At 45.2% G+C, this 21,114-nt stretch overlaps 1 protein-coding gene across 1 annotated transcript in view; it reads right to left on the bottom strand.

Moving 5' to 3' along the window:
• Window positions 1-21,114, bottom strand: part of Cfap43 (cilia and flagella associated protein 43) — an 88,599-nt gene that overhangs the window by 51,266 nt on the left and 16,219 nt on the right. Inside the window, exons 6-10 of the mRNA XM_032892170.1 lie at window positions 15,234-15,393; window positions 12,058-12,125; window positions 10,201-10,332; window positions 7,011-7,127; window positions 1,473-1,553 (exon numbers count right to left, since the gene is read on the bottom strand). Of these exons, the coding sequence (XP_032748061.1) occupies window positions 1,473-1,553; window positions 7,011-7,127; window positions 10,201-10,332; window positions 12,058-12,125; window positions 15,234-15,393 (558 nt within the window). The remainder of the gene's footprint in view (window positions 1-1,472; window positions 1,554-7,010; window positions 7,128-10,200; window positions 10,333-12,057; window positions 12,126-15,233; window positions 15,394-21,114) is intronic.

A 21,114-nucleotide genomic window follows, 5' to 3' on the forward strand; every position in this document is an offset into this window, starting at 1 on the left:
GCTTGTCTGCTGTCGTAAGGACAAAGATGGGAAAGAGAAGTTAGGTTGGTGGGTAACAGGGCTTGCATGAGCATCTGACTCTCAGAACAGAGCATTGTCAAAACCAAGTGAGCTTTTCCTGCATGTGTTTGTGGGTGCATGTGTGTACATGTGTGGATGCGGTCTACATACATTGTGTGTGTGTGTGTGTGTGTGTGTGTGTGTGTGTGTGCATATGTAGGCCAAAAATGGTCATCAGCTACCTTCCTTGATGGCTCCCCACCTTAAATACTGAGGCAGAGTCTCTTGCTTGAACCGGAGCTTGCTGGCTCAGCTGGCCCAGCCAGCCAGCATGTGCCACCGAGGCCTGTTTCTGACTACCACAAGCTGGGATTACAGGAGGCTGTCATTTCTGAAGTGTTCACAGGGAAACACCTACAGCAGAGGCATTACTGAGTCTGTGCAAAGATCACTTCCCTGTGGTGCACTGGCTTTTACCATAATGAAAGACCCATGTTTCTCCAAGCACAGGCTGGACCACAACCAGGTATCAGGTCCGGTATCAGCTCAGTGAGGGCTGACCAAGACCTTCGGTCGGTGGCTGTATCTGGCCTCGTTCTAGAGGAACAGGTTAGGTCCTGGTTACACAGCCCGCTGGGGGTTTTATTACACACTCGCTTTTTGTTTTCAGAGACCTGGTCTCTTACGGGTCTGGTGGGTATGTAATGCCTTTTTAGTTCTAGAAATTCTAATAGAAATTGATACGTACGTACACGCCTTTGCCATACAGATTATGTGGTGCTGTATGTTTTGTGGCCTTTTAGACAAGACTTTATATTGTTACTTTTCTGGCAGAGGACTTGTAATTGCAACTTGTAATATTATATGGCCTGGTACTTGCTTAGTATCATGCCTTATGTCATTGGTGTTAAGTACTTTATAATTGAGACTTTGAATTTGTAGGAGAGCAGGGCTGGGATTTCCCTACCTTCTGAGATGCAAAGGAAAAAAAATCCAGCATTATTATTACTTAGGTCTTTACAATTTTTTTTGCATTATTTTATGCAAAATGTATTGTGGATTATTCAGAGGCAATGACATACTGAAAACTATGTCATGGGTGTTTGCCAGCTAGCACCCAGACGTCTTCCTTCTGTGGTAGCCTTGGACACCCACGGAGAAACATTCACCCTCATTATTTCCAGGGCTCAGAAGGAAAGGAATGTGGCCCCTCTTTCAGGGCTGAGCTTCCGGGGAGCATTAACTGTCCTCTTACTCACGGGGATTGCTCCCTTAGGAGGTACGCTGAGGCCTCTGGCTCCCTTCTCTGGTGCCGTGATGTGAGCTTGGCACCGGGGCAGGCGGGTAAATCCCACCTCTGTGTGGGAGCCAGCGCAGTAGGGAGGGTTGCCAAAGAGCACTGGATGTGAACGCTGAAAGGCGAGCAGAGTTAGGATGGGCATTTTGTGCTTGGATTTATCGGGCACACTTACGTGAGTCCTCAGGAAAATCCTGCCCGTACAAGTGCCATCTTCTATCGAAAAAATAGAAACTTCCCCCGAACTCGTGAGCGTCTGCGGGAGGAAGATAGGTCCACTGAATAAACGGTCGGGCTCTACCCTGGGAGCACATGCTGACCGGCTAGCATGCTCACCTGAGGGTCAGTTAATCGTTTATAAATTCAACATTGACTCTTATTTTCTGAAGAAAAGGAAATCACCCTTTTCTTTATCCTCTCGTTCTCTGCCGCTCCCCCCCCCCGCACCAAAACAAGGTTTCACGGAGAAGGCACCCCACCCCCACCCAAACAAGGTTTCACAGAGAAGGCACCCCACCCCCACCCAAACAAGGTTTCACAGAGAAGGCAGGCCCGGGTGAACTCCCAGTCGCAGCCTCCCTTGCGAAGGGAGGATTACACTGTGGTAGGATTAATTGTCCCTGGATTACAGGCACAAATGATCATACCTGGGCTCCTTCGGAGTTTCTTGTTTTTTTTTGTTTTTGTTTTTTTTTTGTTTTTGTTTTAAACAATTATCTTTAGCACTCAGGAGGCAGAAGATGAGTGCCACTGTGAGTTCGAAGCCAGCCTGGTCTATATGGTGAGTTCCCTGCCAGGCAGGGCTACAAAGTATAGACATATTTAGTGGGTAAGGGCACTTGCTACCAAGCCTGATGACCCGAATTTGATCCAGGACCCACATGGTAGATAAAGAGAGCCAAGTCCTCCAAATGAACACCTCTCTCTCTCTCTCTCTCTCTCTCTCTCTCTCTCTCTCTCTTACACACACACACACACACACACACACACACACACACACACACACACACACACACACTAATAAACACTCCCCCACAGTCACACTTCAAAGAAAAAGGCCCCAGAAACTCAATGGGATTATCGCCCAATGATTACGATGAATCTGCGAACAGGAAATTATATATTGCTATTTTAAAATCACTTTACTTTTAGAACATTTTTAGGACTAGAGAGGTTTTGAGCAGAAAGTACAATAGATGCCCCCCCCCGGTCCCCCGCGCCTCCACCTCCCACATTTCTCCACTGTTAGCAGCTTGCATCAGACCTAGGGCATGGGCTACAGCATCTAAGTCCACACTGATACAACGACTGCCTGACGTCTATACATCGGGGCTCCTTCAATCTTTGGGTTGCCCGTTCTGAGAGTTTTGATCTGTTTGACCGGGCCCCATGGCTTTGCCCATTCCAGAATATCCTGTTAGATTCACGCGGCGTGTAGGCTTTCCCACACCACTTAGCGCTATGCATTCGCGATCCGTCCAAGCCTCGCGGTGGCCTGACAGCTTTGTTCCATTACCCAGCAAGGGCGCGCAGAGCGGCCGTGCCACAGTCTCTGGTGCGTTCGCTGGTGGATGGGTGGGCACCTCAGTTGTTTCCCAAGTCTGGGCCATTAGGAACAATGCTGCTGTAAACATTTACGTGCGGCTCACTTGGGTGGCGTTATGTTTTCAGCCCATTTGGATAAATGCTACGGAGCATAACCGCCGGAGCATATGGTGCCTGTTTAGTTTTAAGAGAAGCTGACAAGCCATCTTCCAAATTGGCTGCACCTCCGTTCAACAAACGAGCGCTTCGCGCCTCGGCTGCTCTCCGGCAGCCTCTGTGGTTGCCAGCACTTCAGATTTGAGACCTTCTAATAGGCGGTGGCATCTCGTTGCCACGATTTCCAAAGGGCGGATGTTTACAGCACCTTTTCATAGACTTATTTTCCGTCCCTATGCCTTCTTTGTGTGGCGTCTATCCATCCTACCCCCTTCTTATTTCTGAACGAGATTGTTCACTTTTTAATTGTCGAATCCCACATACTTTCTGCAGATCTGAGTCCCCTGTCCTCTGTCAGCTACCCCTGCTGCGGACGCGTCTGTTCCTTCAGTCTGTGGTTTGCCTTTTCCGTCTCTTAGCAGAGAATGTACCAGGGCTTTCTACTCTGGAGGTTTTTCCACAGAGTAGAGGTTCCAGTCAAATCCAACCCGCTGATTATCCCTCTGCAGGTTATACTCGGTACTGTGGCTAAAGAGTTTGCCATCGAGCACAAGGTAACTTGGATTTTACCGCCATCTTTTAATAACTTTATGGTTTTGTTTTTACATTTGTCTACAATTTTGATTTTTTTGGAATGTATACGATTTGCATCTAGGTTCAAAATATTTGACTTACGTGTGTGTGTGTGTGTGTGCGCGCGTGTGTGCGTGCGCGCACGCGCGCTTGTGTGTGTGTAAGTTCCTCGAGTGCAGGAATTAATTGTTTCAGCACCATTTGATGAAAAGAAGATACTACTTTAACAGAAATGTCTTCGCTACTTTTCACATGTAAGTTTGCTTTGTTAGGCATGGCAGGAGCCCTTACCTAGAATCTCAACATTTTGGGACATAGAAGAATGAAGTCTGTAAGTCCAAGGCCAGTCTGGGCAACTCAGCAAGACTCTTTCTCAAAAGAAAGTTTAAAATCCAAAATGATCATTTGATTATCTTCGTGTGGGTTTCTCTATGGCTCTGTTTTCTACCACATTTAGATATTATTTTATTCTTTTGCCAACACCAGTCTTTATCATTCTAACATCGGCTCCGACTATATTTATTTCTCAGTACCTCCAGATGCCTCCTTCAACAGGATATTGAATGTTTTTGTGTTGCCATGCAAATTTTATAGTCAATTTTTTTTTTTTTTTTGCAAAATAACACTGATATTTTGGCTAGACTTAGACTAAGCCTGTAGCTCAGCTTCGGAAAAGGCGACTTTTTTTTTTTTTTTTTTTTTTTTTTAGTTTTTTTTCCCATTTTTATTAAATTGGGTGTTTCCTTTTTACATTTCAAATGTTAATTCCCTTTCCCGGTTTCCTGTCCATCAGCCCCCTAACCCCTCCCCCTCCTCTTCTATATGGGTGTTCCCCTCCCCATCCTCCTACCATTACCGCCCTCCCACCAACAATCCCGTTCACTGGGGGTCCAGCCTTGGCAGGACCAAGGTCTTCCCCTTTCACTGGTGCTCTTACTAGGCTATTCATTGCTACCTATGCAGTTGGAGCCCAGGGTCAGTCCATGTATAGTCTTTAGGTAGTGGCTTAGTCCCTGGAAGCTCTGGTTGCTTGACATTGTTGTTCATATGGGGTCTGGAGCCCCTTCAGCTCTTCCAGTCCTTTCTCTGATTCCTTCAACGGGGGTCCTGTTCTTAGTTCAGTGGTTTTCTGCTGGCATTCACCTCTCTATTTGACATGCTTTGGCTGTGTCTCTCAGGAGAGATCTACATCCAGTTCCTATCAGCCTGCCCTTCTTAGCTTCATCCATCTTATCCAGTTTTGGTGGCTGTATTGTATATATATATGGGCCATATGTGGGGCAGTCTCTGAATGGCTGTTTCTTCAGTCTCTGCTCTAAACTTTGCCGCCCTATCTCCTCCTATGGATATTTTTAAATATCCATAAATAAGGAGTGAAGCATCCCCATTTTGGTCATCCTTCTTGAGTTTCATGTGTTCCGTGCATTGCATCTTGGGTAATTTGAGCATTTGGGCTAATATCCACTTATCAATGAGTGCATACCATGTGTGTTTTTCTGGGATTGGGTTACCTCATTCAGGATATTTTCTAGTTCAATCCATTTCGTGAAGTCATTGTTTTTGACAGCTGAGTAGTACTCCATTGTGTAGATGTACATTTTCTGTATCCATTCAAGAGGTGACATCTTAACAAAGTTGCCACTTGTTCTCTGTGTCAGGGTGACAGCTTGCCACAGATTAAGATAATCATCTTAACCCTGCGGTTCCCTTTCCCATTGGATGTTGATGCTGGTCTTGGCGGTCATGAAGGAGGAAGAGTGTACTGAAGGTGGGCTCAGAGCTACAGAGCATGGGGCCAGAGTCAAGCATGCCTGGGCTCCTCGTGAAATGGGATTACTTAAGAATTAAAAATGCCTCAGGGAAATTGTAACATTGCTGACTAAGTTCTTAGGTTTCTTTCATTTTTTTAGGGGCCATGCAACAAAGGAAGGGGCCATCATCTATGATTTGGTCTACATTTGGTTGGAAAAAATGCAGTAAAAGAACCCGTCCTGGAAGTAAGCAGAAGTTTTTGGCTAATGTTTAGCCAGGCAGCCTTAAATACCAGCACTTGGAGGCAGAGGCAGGCTGATATCAGAGTTCAAGGCCAGCCTGGACTATAGATAGAAACCTCATCTTGAAAGAAAAGTGAAATATTTTGTGATTTAACATGTAATTGGGTCAATAACAACTTTTTTTGGGGGGGGAAAGAGATAAATGTTTTAGTTATTTCCCTAGATTTTATGGCTTTTCCCATAGAATGCCCACCTCTCTTTTGTTAGGAATATACCTAGCTCGTTTTATTGGCATGACCATAAGCAGTATTGCATTTTTAATTTTAATTGTAATTGCTCACTACTGGTAACGTAAGAAAACAATTCATCTTTTTGTGTTGTAACTGTTTCTCCTACACCTTTGCCATGGTCACGCAACTAAGGGTGTTTGCTCATTTGATTGTGATTTTTTTTTATGGTAATTTTTTAAAAAGATTTATTTATTTTATGTATGTAAGTACACTGTAGCTGTCTTCAGACACACCAGAAGAGGCATCAGATCTCATTACAGATGGTTGTGAGCCACCATGTGGTTGCTGGGATTTGAACTCAGGACCTTTGGAAGAGCAGTCAGTGCTCTTAACCACTGAGCCATCTCTCCAGCCCCCTTATGATGGCAATTTTGTCACCAGAGAACAGAGGCTGTTCATTTTTTTCCAGTCTGTATACCTTTTTACAAACAAACAAACAAACAAACACAAACCCCCCCAAAAAACAAAATAAAAACCAAAAACCAAAAACCAAAACAAAACAAGCAAACAAACAAAAACAACAAAGAAACAACAGCAAAACCTTAGAGCTCAGACTTCAGTGTGATATTGATTAGGAATTAGGCATTTTATAGATATCCTGTCTTTGGAGTATCTTTATAAACAGGTAACAGATGTTGTCAAATCGTAGTATGAGAGATTACATTAATTGACTGGTTAGTGTGGAATCAGTGTTTCAGGGTCGCATACCTGAAATAAATTGCCCTTGGTCGAGGTGTGTAATGTGGTGCTAGTGTTTAATGGAGGGTGCCGTGTCTTCATCAGGGGAGATACCGATTTGTGGTTTCCTTTTCTTGTGTTTTGTGTAGCTTGGGTGGGGAAAAGCATCAGAGAAGGAGCTGGGAAGGAATCCTTCTGCTTCTAACTTTAAAATGGTATCGTGGAAAATCAGTGTTACTTTTTTTCCTTAAATGTCTAGTAGAATTCACCAGATAAGCCATCCGGGCCTGGAACTCCCATTTTTGGAGTGTTATTATGAGTCCAACTTCTTTGACATAGGCCTTTCAGAAGATCACTTTCCTTGAAGGTGGTTTTGAGGTTGGTCTAAAGATACCCAATTGTGTATGGATAGAGATTTAAACCTTGAAATACAACCACTGGAATCCTACCGTGTCCCACCTGTATACCGTCTCTTACCAGGAAGTATTTGTTCCCAGGCGTGATAAAGCTGATGGCCTGGACTTTCCCGTCACAGGCCTCTAGGACTTTATCGAGAACCGGCTCCGTGCCAAACGTGTAGATATAAACAGACCCCTAAAAAGGCCACAGAAGAAAGAAAACATGATTAGTGCACCTGTCATTGAGTCAACAAATACTTGTTTAATGGCCATGGTGTGCAACACACTGGGACCAGGCGAAGGGAGACCACAGACTTAAAGAAGGTCCCAGAGGAACTTAAAATATAGAAATCTTATCTATTAATTTAAATGGGCGCAAGTCTTAACAAATCAGCAGGTACAGCAAGAGACAAATGTGTGGGAGGAAGACCAGGGACGGGATACGGAACCTAAGCTGTGAAGGGTCACTGACAGCACAGCCAGTGTTTTGGGCTTTTACTCAGAATGAGAAGCCACCTTGGGCTCTGAATGGTTGAGATAAAAGTTCAGTTTGCTTCTGGCCACTATGCCAAAATTACATTGTTCATTCCATCATGCATGTAGAGAAGTCTATGAAAATGTCCTGCTAATACCATATCTCTCTTCTTCCTAGCCATTCCACCATGAATGTAATCTATCTATATCTATATCTATCTACATCTATATCTATATCTATATCTATGTGTCTATAACTATCTATATCTACATCTATCTATATCTACATCTATCTCTATCTATCTCTATATCTATCTATATCTATATCTATCTATATCTATATATCTATCTCTATCTCTATTTATATATATCTATCTATATCTATCTCTATATCTATCTCTATCTATACCTATCTATATCTATATTTATCTATATCTATATATTTATATCTCTATCTATCTCTATCTATACCTATCTATATCTATATTTATCTATATCTATATATTTATATCTCTATCTCTATCTATACCTATCTCTATCTATATTTATCTATATCTATATATTTATATTTCTATCTATCTCTATCTATATCTATCTATATCTATATTTATCTATATCTATATATTTATATCTCTATCTATACCTATCTATATCTATATTTATCTATATCTATCTATATCTATATCAATCTATATCTATCTATATCTATATTTATCTAGATCTATGTATCTATCTCTATCTCTATATTTATCTATATCTATCTATATCTATATCAATCTATATCTATCTATATCTACCTGTGTCTATGTCGTTAGGCGTCTGTGTGTTTTACATGTTCACACATCCTGGTAAATTTCAGATTCTGTCATCTGAAAACGAGGGATTTTATTTCTGTGTGATCTTCACCATGAGGATGTATTCATACAATGTCAACAGAGCACCACTAGATTCCTTCCCATTAGTGCCTGAATAATACACACGGTCACCCATTTGCTGTCATCTCACTGGACCTTGAGGCTTCAGATGGGCTGTCACAGAGAATGGTTTGCTTCTTTGATATATATCACACACACACACACACACATACACACACACACACACACACACACACACACACACACACACACACACACACACACACACACACCTTCTAGTTGGTATCTTTCCCCCTGGGCCCTCCTGAAGTACATTTTTAAAGAGTTTTCTCTAGTAACAGCCTGCGGCTGGTATACCTCAGTGTTGGAGTGTTTGAACATGTGTTTGGAGTATTTGTTTCTTCTTGATTCTTGTAACTTTTTAAAGAGACTCTGTTTTTCAAAGGGTCTCTCTTGGGAACTATAAGTGTGGGTGTCATGCGGCTCCCCCTGGGACTTATTCTGTCTCTGTGAACTCTATTTAATCAGTTCTGTGAGTTAGTATCTTCTGAAGCCTTACCTCTGCCCACCTCATCCTCTCTAGGACTTCAGTCAGACATGCTAGGTTTTTTTCAGTGTGTAATTCACACCTCTTATCTTCTGCAATTCCATTCAGTCTGGTTTCCTTGGCAACATTCCCAATAACCTCTTCCTTTATCTTCCGTGTCAAGTGTGTCCATTTAACTTTTAAACTTTTTTTTAAATGGGTGCTTTGCCTGCATCTGTGTGTGTGCACTTCTTGAGTGGCTGGGGCCGTTTTTATTTCATGTGCATGAATGTTTTGCCTACATGTGTGTCCATGTGCCATATGCATGCCTAATGCTCGTGGAGGCCAGAAGAGAGATCTGACGACCTGGGATTGGGGTGACAGATGGTTGTGTGGGTGTCAGCCATCCAACACGAGCCTTCTGGAAGAGCAAAATGTGCTCTTAACGATGAACCACCTCACCAGCCCTCACGTATGTTCATGTAGTGTTTCTCTGTGTGTGTGTGTGTGTGTGTGTGTGTGTGTGTGTGTGTGTGTTTTAGTAGTTTTGTTTGGCTGTTTTCTTTTTCTATTAGGATTCTTTCAAGAAAATAGTTTCTTCTTTGCAACAGATATATTTAATTTTCCCACTTATTTATAAAACAAAGTACCATTGTTCCAACTTCTGGTAATTACCAGAAACTTAAGTCTCCCCATAGATAAAACCAAAATATTTGACTTTATTTGCAATCTGTCCAATGTTCTTGCCTAACAATAAAATGACTGCTAATCTTGACAATTGGGAGTCATTTTTATTAATCAGGGGTCTTTCTAACTATATAACTCAGAGAGTCACTCATTCAACTATACATTGATTCTTCAACCTTCTTTTCATACAGAACTCATATCTGGGTGGGCTGACTGGAACGAAACTACACAGGTAGATATCTGATTGGCCGGGCCAATCAGAGCTCAGACTTCTTCTGACCAGACTGGCTGACACAAGTAGATGGGTGACTGAGTTAATCCACCACATCTATTTCAGAACAGTTTTCTTATAGCTGGAAACTTTCTTCCAAAGTTACCAATAGGACAGAAATTAAATACCAGAGGGGGAAAGTTTGCAAGGAAAGAGAGGCAGCAAAGGGGAAACAGAGCCAAGAGACTTGAAAGGCAAGCCCCTGGGGGCGGGGCATGGAGGACCCTGCATTCAAATTCCCTCTCTCTGTGTAGGTGTGCGTACATAGTTAAGCATGGATTTTTAATTCAGGCCTTGGTTCACAGAATGTTCCATGTGCAATAGGGGGGGGGCACTGATGGGCGGAGAGTCATTACGCACACACACCCCTTTCCTTATTCCCACCATGCACTGCCAGTCTGAAGATTGTGCATCAAGAAGTCACTCTCTGATGTACCTTGTCTGTTTGAATCAGCAACATTTTGTAACTAGGGGAGAACGCCAAATGTGCCACTGGCCCATCAAACTCAAGGAAGGGCTTCACTTCGTACTTTGTATCTTTGATGATGAACGAGTATATCACACCGTCCTGCAGACCGAACACAGCGAGACAGACACAAAGTCAGTGTTTGCCCAAGCATAGACTGCGTTTCACATTGGGCAAGTGAAGGCTCGTGGACGGCTGCCTGTCCCTGTGGGAGAGCTTCCTATGTAGAATGCACCGTTACCTTTAACCATGCACTTCCTAATGCAGGAAACAGGACAAAGGAGGCAGAGGTTGTAGGGCGTGGTGAGTGCTAACTGTCCTCCTTTAAAAGGGCATAGTCCTAGGTGTTTTCAAATCACTACGGTGCACCTATGTGACATCAAAGTAGAGTCATGCTTTTTATTCACGTCATGTTCTCTTCTCCAACCCCAATACAATGCTCAAACACGGCAGGTGTTCAATAAAAATGGGCTGGACAACTGGAGGCCAATAAATAGACTTTACCGAATGAGTCTCAAGAGGAATGTGAACTGTTTCTGGCTCGGGGGTTGGGGGTGGGGGGGATGGAGAGATGGCTCAGTGGTTAAGAGCACTGACTGCTCTTCCAGAGGTCCTGAGTTCGAATCCCAGCAAACACATGGTGGCTCACAACCATCTGTAATGAGATCTGATGCCCTCTTCTGGTGTGTCTGAAAACAGCTATAGTGAACTTATATATAATAAATAAATAAATCTTTAAAAAAAAGAGGCTTGGGGTCTGGGGGTGGGGTGGGGGAGGTAGCTATCATTTGCTACATGGAACCCCATTGTCACTAAGCTGGACATTTAAGAGATGCGACTTCATATGACAAGGTGCTTTCCCCATTTCCCCAAGATGATGACCATTCTCCATCCCTCACCAGCACAGGTAAGAATCTTAAAGGTCACAAACGCAGACTAGATGTAGGAAGTGGAGGGGAGGGTTCTCTTAAAAACTCCAGGAAGGAGAATCTAAGTGGAGGGTAAGCGTAGACGCTCACGGTGGCTTCTGCTTGGTGGAACCACATTTGTCCAAATGGTGGAATCTTTCACCCTGATGTCACTGCCTCACAGGCCTGAGGGAGACCACTGGCAGTGAGACTGACAGACAAAGCTGACAGCGGACTAGGGGCAGCTTCACCTAGACCTGAGATTTCTGTGTAATGATGTCACCAATCTCAACCACATGGAGACACGTGGTCTGCCCCCATCTAAAACTTCCTGGAAATGCATGTTCTATAAGACAATAAAAGCATATTCCATGGAGTGCAACGTCCCAGGTTCGCTTTCCGGTGACTGCCAGGAGATGAGGCACTTTCACCGATGTGAGGAGCACGTCAGATTTCCACCGGACAAAGTTGTGAGGGTCAATAATGATACACTCTGCATGGTGCCAGGTACAGCCTGTGGAAACCCCATCTGCTCAAGCAAACCGGAGATGGAAGATGCTGAGTTTCATTATCAGCTGTAACAGACCAAAGACCCAGGTCACTTCTGACACAGGGCTGGGCTGCAGGTAATTGTGAGTTTTCCCCCTGGGTGGGAGGGACAGCAGCAAGTTTCTAAAGCCCACTTTTGTCCATTTGCAACAACAGAGACGTAATCGTTCATCACCTGTTTTCTTCCTTTTTGTTTTTTTTTTGTTTGTTTGTTTTTTTTTTGCACATAATGGAAAGTTTCCCTAGGAACATTCAACAAGGAAACCATTTTAATTGCTAGTCTGAAAGAACCCAACATAAGCAGCAGCAGAGGGGGACTGCTTTTTTTTTTTTTCTGAAGTGAGGAATTCTGAGAAATAAAATACATTACAATTCCAGAAGTGAGTATGCCGTCCTTTTGGTACACCAGCGTGAGCGGATTGATAAGCTGGGCTCCATCTGTGGGAAAACAAGAGAAAGTAGACGACAGCATCGAAAGGGCAGCAACTCTCGCTGCAGCAACAGCTGCTTTTATGGTTACAGAAGTTGGACTGAGCACGGGGACCCCAATGGAGGAGTCAGAGGAAGGACTGAAGGAGCTGAAGGGGTTTGCGACCCCACAGGAAGAACAACAACATCAACCAACCAGAGCTCGCAGGGACTGAACCACCAACCAAAGAGGGACCCATGGCTCCAGCCGCTTATGTAGCAGAGGATGGCCTTGTTGGGCGGAGCCCTTGGTCCTGTGAAGGCTCGATGCCCCCCCCCTCCGCCGTGTAGGGGAATGCCAGGGCGGTGAGGTGGGAGTGGGTGGGTGGGGAGCGCTCTCATGGAAGCAGGGGGAGGGGGATAGGGGGTTTATAGTCGGGGAAAACAGGAAAAGGGATGACATTTAAAATGTAAATAAAATATCCAGAAAAGAATGGACTCCTGTTAGAGATCTTTACAGAAACCGGTGAGAGACTGAAAAAGCCGGTGTCAGAGACCCACGCAGTCAAACCTGTACTACCACGGGGCTGTGTACTTAAGATGTATGCACATTATAAATTTATAAATTCATAGTCTATGTCAAATGGTACATACATCGAAATAAAGCACATAGGAAACCTTTCTGCAAGAACATCTGCTATTTATAAGACTTTTGTCTTTGGGGAGGAAATAACATAACCACGTGACCGGTTTGTGTAGGAAAGTACAAATGTGGTAACTATGCGGGCTCAGACGGCATCCGGCAAAATGTTCGTCCACTGCACAGAACAATGTGATGTTGGCGGCTGGGAAATCTGTGCTTTCCTTATGTCGCTGTCCCCACTGCTATATATCTGCCACTGGAGTCTTCAGAGTCCAGGCCTGGGAGAGGGGCTGCTGACACCTCGTTTTGAAGACCTCCCTTCCCAACCCGTGGCTAAATTAATCTGCAAAGCACAATTCTGATCGATCTACAGTCCTACTTGGATCTCTTTATACTCTCAGACCCCTGGCTAAGACTATTTGTCAACATTTACTATCAACTGTCAACAATGACATTTACTAATGTCATTGTCCATAGAGGATGGAAATTGTGTGACATTGTACTTGTTAATGTATAGGTTACCTCTGTTGTCCCTTGGCTGGCTGGTCCCTTCCACAATATGCATTAGTCTTCAAAAAGTGTGTGTGTGTGTGTGTGTGTGTGTGTGTGTGTGTGTGTGTGTGTGTGTGTGATCCAGGCTGGTTTCAAACTCATAATCCACCTGCCTCAGCCTCCCGAGAGCTGTGACTACAGATTCTCGTGCCACCGCCCCCGATTGATAAATGCGTATTTAAAAGCATTTATAATACAATGCAAAAGAAGAGCCTGCCCGAAAGAAATGGTGAACGGTGCTTAAGACGTTCGAAGTGTGGTGGGTATCCTGAGGGTAATGCATTTGTTATCTAGTTCTTTCTGCAAGCCCTTGCAGAGGCCACGAGATTCTGTAGTGGGATTAAACAGAGTCAAATAATGAAGTGACCTCAGCTGATGACCAGGAGAGAAGAGAGGTTTGGGGCCATTGTGCTAACCCGGGGCGAGGCTCCAGCTGAGTTGTGGAGCACATGGTGTTCCAGCGTGGGCACCTAACGCATCTGAAGGTCGAGGTGGGACTGGGGAAGGGTCCGCACAGAAGTGGACAAGAAAGAAATGGACGCTCTTCACAACGGTAACCTTAAAAGGCAGTGAGAGAGCACAGGAACAATAAAAAGTTTTAACGAGTTCAGGTGGAGGTCTTGACGGAAGGAGCGGACAGAGGCTTGCTCTTGGAAAGCGTCCGGTAACAGTGCTTTAGATTCCCTGTAGAGAGAAAGAGCTGGAGGGCCAGTCATAACATGGAACGGTGTGTGGGAGAGCTTTGCCAAGGAAGTGAGAGTCGGAGATTGGGAGAGCGACTCTGCGAAAGATAAGGAAGCTGTGGAAAATTTGCAAGAGGGAGTGACGTGTGAGCCAGACCCTGGGTGTGATGGAGAGGAAGAGAGGCAAGAAAATGAGCAGGAGGCAGATCTATGAACCGCCAGGAATAGACACTGCTTGGCAAAGGCACGTCCTGGGGCTGATGGAAGTGACGTCACAGGCAGGAGGCGGGACCTTAGGAGAGCAGAGACCCTGAGTTGGATGTTAAGCATGAGCAATTTGACCGGTAGCCAGCTGCTTGCTTTGGATTAAATGTAGATTCACGTCAGAAAGGGTCAGGTTTGCTGCAAAAAAATCGTGTGAAAGGATGACCTGGAGGAGAGAGTTTAGTGTGCAGGTTTGAGAAGCTGGCCCTGGAGAAGCTCCCTCTTTAGATCCCATACTCAGGGGGGATGGGTTCCTGTGGTCCAAACCTTACGCCGGCCACGTCTGATGGAGCCAAGAATGGATACTAGATATATATAAGGTCCTCCTTGAAAGAAACGACACAGAAGGGGGGTTGTGGCATAGCACACGTAAAGAGGTAGCTGTCACAGAAAGGGGGCTAGAAGGGAATGGGACAGAAAGGACATGTCTAGCTGACTAAGCGGAACAGAGAAGGTTACCGGATCGGAGATCAGAACTTGGGAGTTCGAGGCCTCGTTCCCTGGACTCTGGTGTCAGCCCCACAGCTCACAAGAATCTGAGCTTGTGTGTTTAGAGATTATGGGTGGTGGGAGGGGAGGGTACAGTTTGTATGTGGACAACTTGCAGGTTTTCTCTGTCCACCCGTGGGGATTCTGGGGATCAAGCCCTGATTGCTGACAAGCACCCCAACTTGTCGAGACATTTTACAGAATGCGAGTGCTCTGTGTTGAGGAGGTACAGGTGTATCTCCTCGTGGTGTCCTGATGACCTTATGACATCAATATATAAAGTGGTATCTTTTGGTATCCTCACACTAGAAGCCAATTGACTCTTAGTAAACAGTGAGTAGCTACAATGTGTATCCATAGGACTTGGTAATACAGAATCGAACTTAAGGAGGCCCCCAGGATGTCTCTAAGGGGAAAATCAGGGATTCCAAAGCCACTATCTTGAAGGATATGCAAAGCGAACACTGCAGCTGTACTTGTGGACCCTGGGGCAGAGCAGTTTCTTACCCAGTACTGGAAACTCCTCCGTCTTCTGGAGCACAGTCACCTTCAAGGTTTCCGTGTTAATCATCAGAAGATGACCCTCCTCACACCCAACGTACAGGTCACTTGACGGAGTCCAGCAGTGCATAGTTGGGTGAAGCAGAGGATATATATCATCTTTCGGCTTCGGGAGAGAAGAATAGCATCCACGTGTTAAGACAGCAATCATGGTCAGGGGCCACAGGACACCCACCAAAAGAACCGTCACAAAGAAACCAGAGCGAGCGGCCAGCGGAAATGCATCATCAGTCTTTCATTTTCAACATCAGAGTCAGATCTCTTTCCCCTTTGCTCTATTCTTTTTTCACTGTTACCAAGGCTCTCCTGCTAATACATTCAGAGTTCTCTTGTCATGAGTTCTGATGAAAGGTTTGATTAATACCCTAGTAGCTATTTCTTAGTGGCCACTTTCGGCATCTCCAGTCCCCCTCTCAGGGAAGACTGTCTGTCATTAGCACCCTTGTCTCCCGGTCTTCTCACGAGGGTCACTTTTGAAGATTAGCTTGGGGCTTTGGCTGAGCTGGCTTTCAAGGGCGAAGAGGTTACCTTCGGCTGAGGTTGTGGTTCCTCTTACTTGGTCACGCCGTGTGCCTTCCATTCCATACAAGCAATCGGAACGCAAGTAGAAGTCGACTTTGGGCTCCAAAAACCAGCTTGGACCAAGTTTAAAGCAAGTTGTTGTTTTCAACAAAAGCCTAGGGGATGGGTCTCTCAGGTCCCGGCTTTCCTCTGCATGACCTCGAGAGTTGTAAGAACTATTCTTAGACTTGGGCCACAGAAACAGGCCATGATTTGTTCAGGCTGGCCTTAGATGGTGATATTGACTCTTCTCCCAGAGCCTTTACACTTGTGCTCAGCAAAGAAAGGCTGGCCCTTGTCAGCACAGTGCCCGCTCCAGAACCTCTTCCTAGCAAGCCTTGGACAGACCGAACACTCTCCTCCCTGAGGCTCAAGGTGGCTTTGACAACTGTGACAGAAATGCTGCCTACAGTGCTAGACCTTCAGTTCTGGATACTAGCATATGGCCTCCCCCACCCCTCTCCATCTCTCCCTTTTCCTCTCTTCCCCACTTTTCTCCCCCTCTTTCTCTCGTTCTCTCTTTCTTTTTCCTTCTTTTTGAGGTGTTGGGGCCTATTGCATGTTAAACAAGCACTCTGCTTCCATATGAAGTGTACTAGTGTGTGTGTTTATGAGTGCACACCTGTGTGCATACTTACAAGTACATATGTGCATGTACATAGATGTGCGTGATACACCAATGTGTGTTCATACATATATACGGATGTGTACACGTGCATGTGGATATGCACGTGTGTGGATGTGTGAGTGTACATGTATGTGCATGTGTGCACACGTGTGTGCTTGCAAGTACATATATGCGCATGTACATCTGTACATGTATACACTGATGTGTGTGCACACATGTATATGGATGTTCACATGTGTGGGTGGATGTGTGAGTGTGCATGTATGTGCATGTGTGCATACACATGTGTGTGTGTGTACCTATCTGTGTATTGTTGAGCTTCCTGTGGTTTCACATGGCTAAGATTTGTACCTTGTTTTCTTCTGGCATCCTTGCACCCACTGACATAAACTGTGTTAACAAAATAGGGGCCGATTTCCCAGCATGCTTAGATTCTTTTTTTTTTTTTAAGATTTATTTATTTCATGAAGAGGGCATCAGATCTCATTACAGATGGTTGTGAGCCATCATATGGTTGCTGGGAATTGAACTCAGGAACCTCTGGAAGAGCAGTCAGTGCTCTTAACCGCTGAGCCATTTCTCCAGCCCATGTTTAGATTCTTTAAGAGCTTTGTGTTCATGTTGCTGGGTGGTGGTGACGCAGGCCTTTAATCCCAGCACTCGGGAGGCAGAGGCAGGGGGATCCCTGAGCTTGAGGCCAGTCTGGTCTACAGATTGAGTTCTTGGACAGCTAGGGCTACACAGAGAAACCTTGTCTCCAAATATTAAAGGGAAAAAAATTTCTGCGTTCATGCCCTGCTTTTACTCGGGCACTCATTCCTCTAACCAACGTTCAGGGAGTATGGGGCCTTTTTCAGACACTGTTCTGAATGCCCATGTGATATTGAATGATAGAAAACTCCCTTTGCATGGGGTTTACCTACCAATGAGGGGGAGGGGGGAGAGAGAAATAGTTAAGTTGTGAAGTTGAATATGGAGGATGTTATGTGCGGAGAAGCATGTTGAAGAAAGGTGAAGTGGGAGCCGGTGCTGGCACTGGGTAGTGCCGTCAGCTGTGTGCACAGCGATCTTCCATTCTAAACGCCGTGCTATATGCCAGCCACCCTAATAAAGCCCAGTTGTCTGACAGCCGACGACACGTGGCCCTTCACTGATGGACGACCCTACCAGATTCTCAACTGACATAAGTTGCTGATGCTGCCTAGTCCAAGGGACGCCTATCAGCTCCTGGTTCTATGTCAGCCAGTGTGGCAGTCTGGTTTCTCCTCAGTGGGACAGTCACGAGGCGAGGAATTGGGGGGGCAGCAGAATCGGGAAGGAGAGAGGTGACGGCTGGGATGGGCGTGTGGATCACAGGAGTACTGGTTATGAAGCCACAGGCTCCTCCTGGCCCAGGGAGGAGAGTGGAAAGAGAAGTTAGCTGTTCAGGTAGACCCTGAAATGGTCAGTCAGAAGACGACGCAGTGCGACGGTATTTTAAAGGGGGAGGTGACTTTAACGGTATGGCTGACCTATTTTAGGTCTTCGTAGATGTGGACAGAAAAATCCGAAGAGTCACTACCCACCCACCAACTCCCAATTTAAACAAAAAGGCACCACCAACCAACCCAAGGGATTGGACTGTCACCGGTGAATGGCTTTTCTGCTGCACCAGCCTGAGACCTGACTCATCAGACAAAGAGACACACTCACCGAAGGACAATATTTACACCCTTGGGTGCTCCTCATGGCACCTGACAGACAGACCTACCTCACAAAAGGACTCTTTTGTCATAGTTAAGTGTACCTAACTTGTTTGTTTGTTTATAGGATCTCACTGTGTAGCCCAGGTTACCCTGGAACGTTTGATCCCCCTGCCCCTGTCTACCTAATGCTTGCATTTGGAAAATCTAAACAAACAAACAAACAAACAAAAAAACAGAATGTGAGGATTAAACTTAGAAAGTTTTCAGCTGTGGAAAGTTAAACTACAATTAGATTTTTTCTTTCTCATTTTTCTGTAGGTTTGATCTTGTGTTCCTGTCTTTAGCGATGCATTTGGTGTTATGTAAGAATAGACGTCGGGGAATCTGGGCCGTATGAGCAGATTTTCTCTTCCGAGTTTTAGAAGAGACGGGCGTGTTCGTGATTGTGTCTCAAAACATCTGCCCACTCGGCCTCCATTTCTAGGCCCCGGGGACCAAGCATCAAACGCTCTGATCGCCTCAAGCCCACCGAGGGGAAACTGGATCTAACCCGTACTGTGCTGAAGGCTGGAGCAGCACAAAGGTGCTGAGAAATGTTTGAGTTCACAAAGAGATTCTTATTTAGCAAATTTTGTTTAAAAGAAAAAAAAAAAACAGTGGACAAAACATAGAAACTGGACCCTTGAGCTTAAATTCATTATGTTGGATCCAGTTTCTGTCCAGATAACATCTGCTTTTGATTTTCCACACACAACAACTGGACAGTTTTCTAATTCCTCACATAACTTGCATAATGTGTATTGGGATTTTTAAAGACCTACAGCGTGCCATTCTGTCGGAACCTACTAAAAAGATAATGAGATTATTTAATGTCTGTAATCCTGTAAAAGTCCCCAGCTTAGAGACTGTCACGTACATCAAGCTGTCACTGATTTCTTTGCCATTCGTACGCAGGTCACAAGAAATGACCTTCCGGAGGCTCGAGAGCCCGCTGGCTGCTCTTGCAGAGGATCTGGGTTCAATTCCCAGCACCCACGTGGCAGCTCACAAGCGTCTGTAACTCCGGTTCTGGGGAATCTGATGCCCTCTTTGGGCCTCCATGTGCACGCCTCATGGCACACAGATATACGTGCAGACAAAACACTTAGGCTCATGAAATAAAATTCAACAGATTTAAGATAACGAAGAGGTGACATTCAAGATTAGGAATGAAATGGAGACATTTGGGAGAAGCTCTGCCTGTACTTCCACTCATTGGATGATCCCTAGTCAGTGCTTTATCTGTTTGCATGTGATATATATGTGTATATATATGTATGTGTGTGTGTATGTATATATATATATATATATATATATATATATATACACAAATTAAATTTCTAAGCTAAACTCCAAGTAGCATGTATGTGTATGACGTAGAGTCATAACACACATTACATTTCTGCTTTCAGAAAGTGGTGCAGGGAGCCCCAGGAAAGGAAGCTATGCAGTTTATACAAGAACCTTGTTTAACCCAGCAACCCCACTATGTGAGGCATTCTTTCCTCTCTGTGTGGTGTGTGCGTATGTCTGTGTGTGGGTGCAGGTGTATACTCTCAGCGACTGGAGGTCAACAGCAGGTGTCTTATTCTATTTCATCTTTACTTCTAGGTCAGGGCTCTCACTGAAGCTGGAGCTCCTCGCTGGACCCCCCTGCCCCCATGCTGGTCTGACAGTGGCACATGGCGGCACCCAGGGTCTTGCACTTCGGCTTCATCCACTGTCCAACTCCATGGCCACTACACAGAGGCATTTAAGTGACGTTTGAAATATGTCATAACATCTTCCAAAGGCAAAAGGCAGTTGCCTGGATTTTAAACGTTTTCTGTTAGGCCCATTATTGAGTGGGAAGTGTGAACTATTAGGACTCCTACGGATTTACTGGAGGGAGGGAGGGAAAGAGGGAGTGGAGGAGGAAAGGGCAGGGAGACCAATGGGAAGGGGGAGGGCAGGATTCCAGGCAAATAACTGGTTGAGCGTCTTGGTTTTTACTTTGCTGCCCCCTTGTGACTGAGAGGGGGTGCTGCGCTTTCCATGGCTAGAACCTGGGCTGAACAAGAACTAATCAGGCTTCCGTATGAACAGAAGTGAATTTCTGTGGTTCATTAAAGGACATACTGCGAGCACGGACCGTTTCTCTTGTCCACCGAAGACAATCTTGTCTTTCGTGGTGAGTTACTTCACGTGCTTTCACAGTGAGATAGCTTCATTTTCTGCAGTGCTCTTTCACTTGGCCAAATGCCCATGGCCTTTATCCATGGCTTGGTTCCACAGGACATCATCACAACAGGTCCCAGTGGTCCAGAGGACTGATGGTCCTCATCTTTGTTCATCCCAAATGATTTGCCCTGTGACTGCCTCCCTCCGTCTCCCTCCTGACCACCACTCTGAATCGTATTTACCATGTTGGCCACTCCAACCACAGGGCTCTGTTCTCAGTCCCTCAAACATGCCAAGCTATCTCACCCAGAGCCTCTGGACATGCTGTCCCCCGCACTTGAAACGTCCCTTCTTCTTCCTTCCTTCTTTCTTCCTTCCTTCCTTTCTTTCTTTCTTTCTTTCTTTCTTTCTTTCTTTCTTTCTTTCTCTCTTTCCCTCCTCCTCCTCCTCTTCCTCCTCCTCCTTCTTCCTCTTCTTCTTGTAACAGAAATGGCTCCTTGTGCTTCAAATCTCAAGGAAGAGGCTCAACCATAAGGTGATCCCTTCCGTGCCACCTCACCCGTGTGAGGAGTTTAATGTCTCCCTTCACTTTGTTGTTAGCCTCTCTCTTCTGACAGGAACATTCATGCCTGCTCACCATGTGGGCCTACTGCCTGAAAGAGAGTCGGCTGGCTGCCTGGAAGGAGCTTGGTGTAAACGTGTGGAAAGAAGCAAGCAGCAAGCGGCAGGGGTGGGGGAGGGGGTGTGAGGCTGT

The sequence above is a fragment of the Rattus rattus genome, chromosome 2 (genome assembly GCF_011064425.1).
Source record: "Rattus rattus isolate New Zealand chromosome 2, Rrattus_CSIRO_v1, whole genome shotgun sequence".
NCBI classification, from domain to species: domain Eukaryota; kingdom Metazoa; phylum Chordata; class Mammalia; order Rodentia; family Muridae; genus Rattus; species Rattus rattus.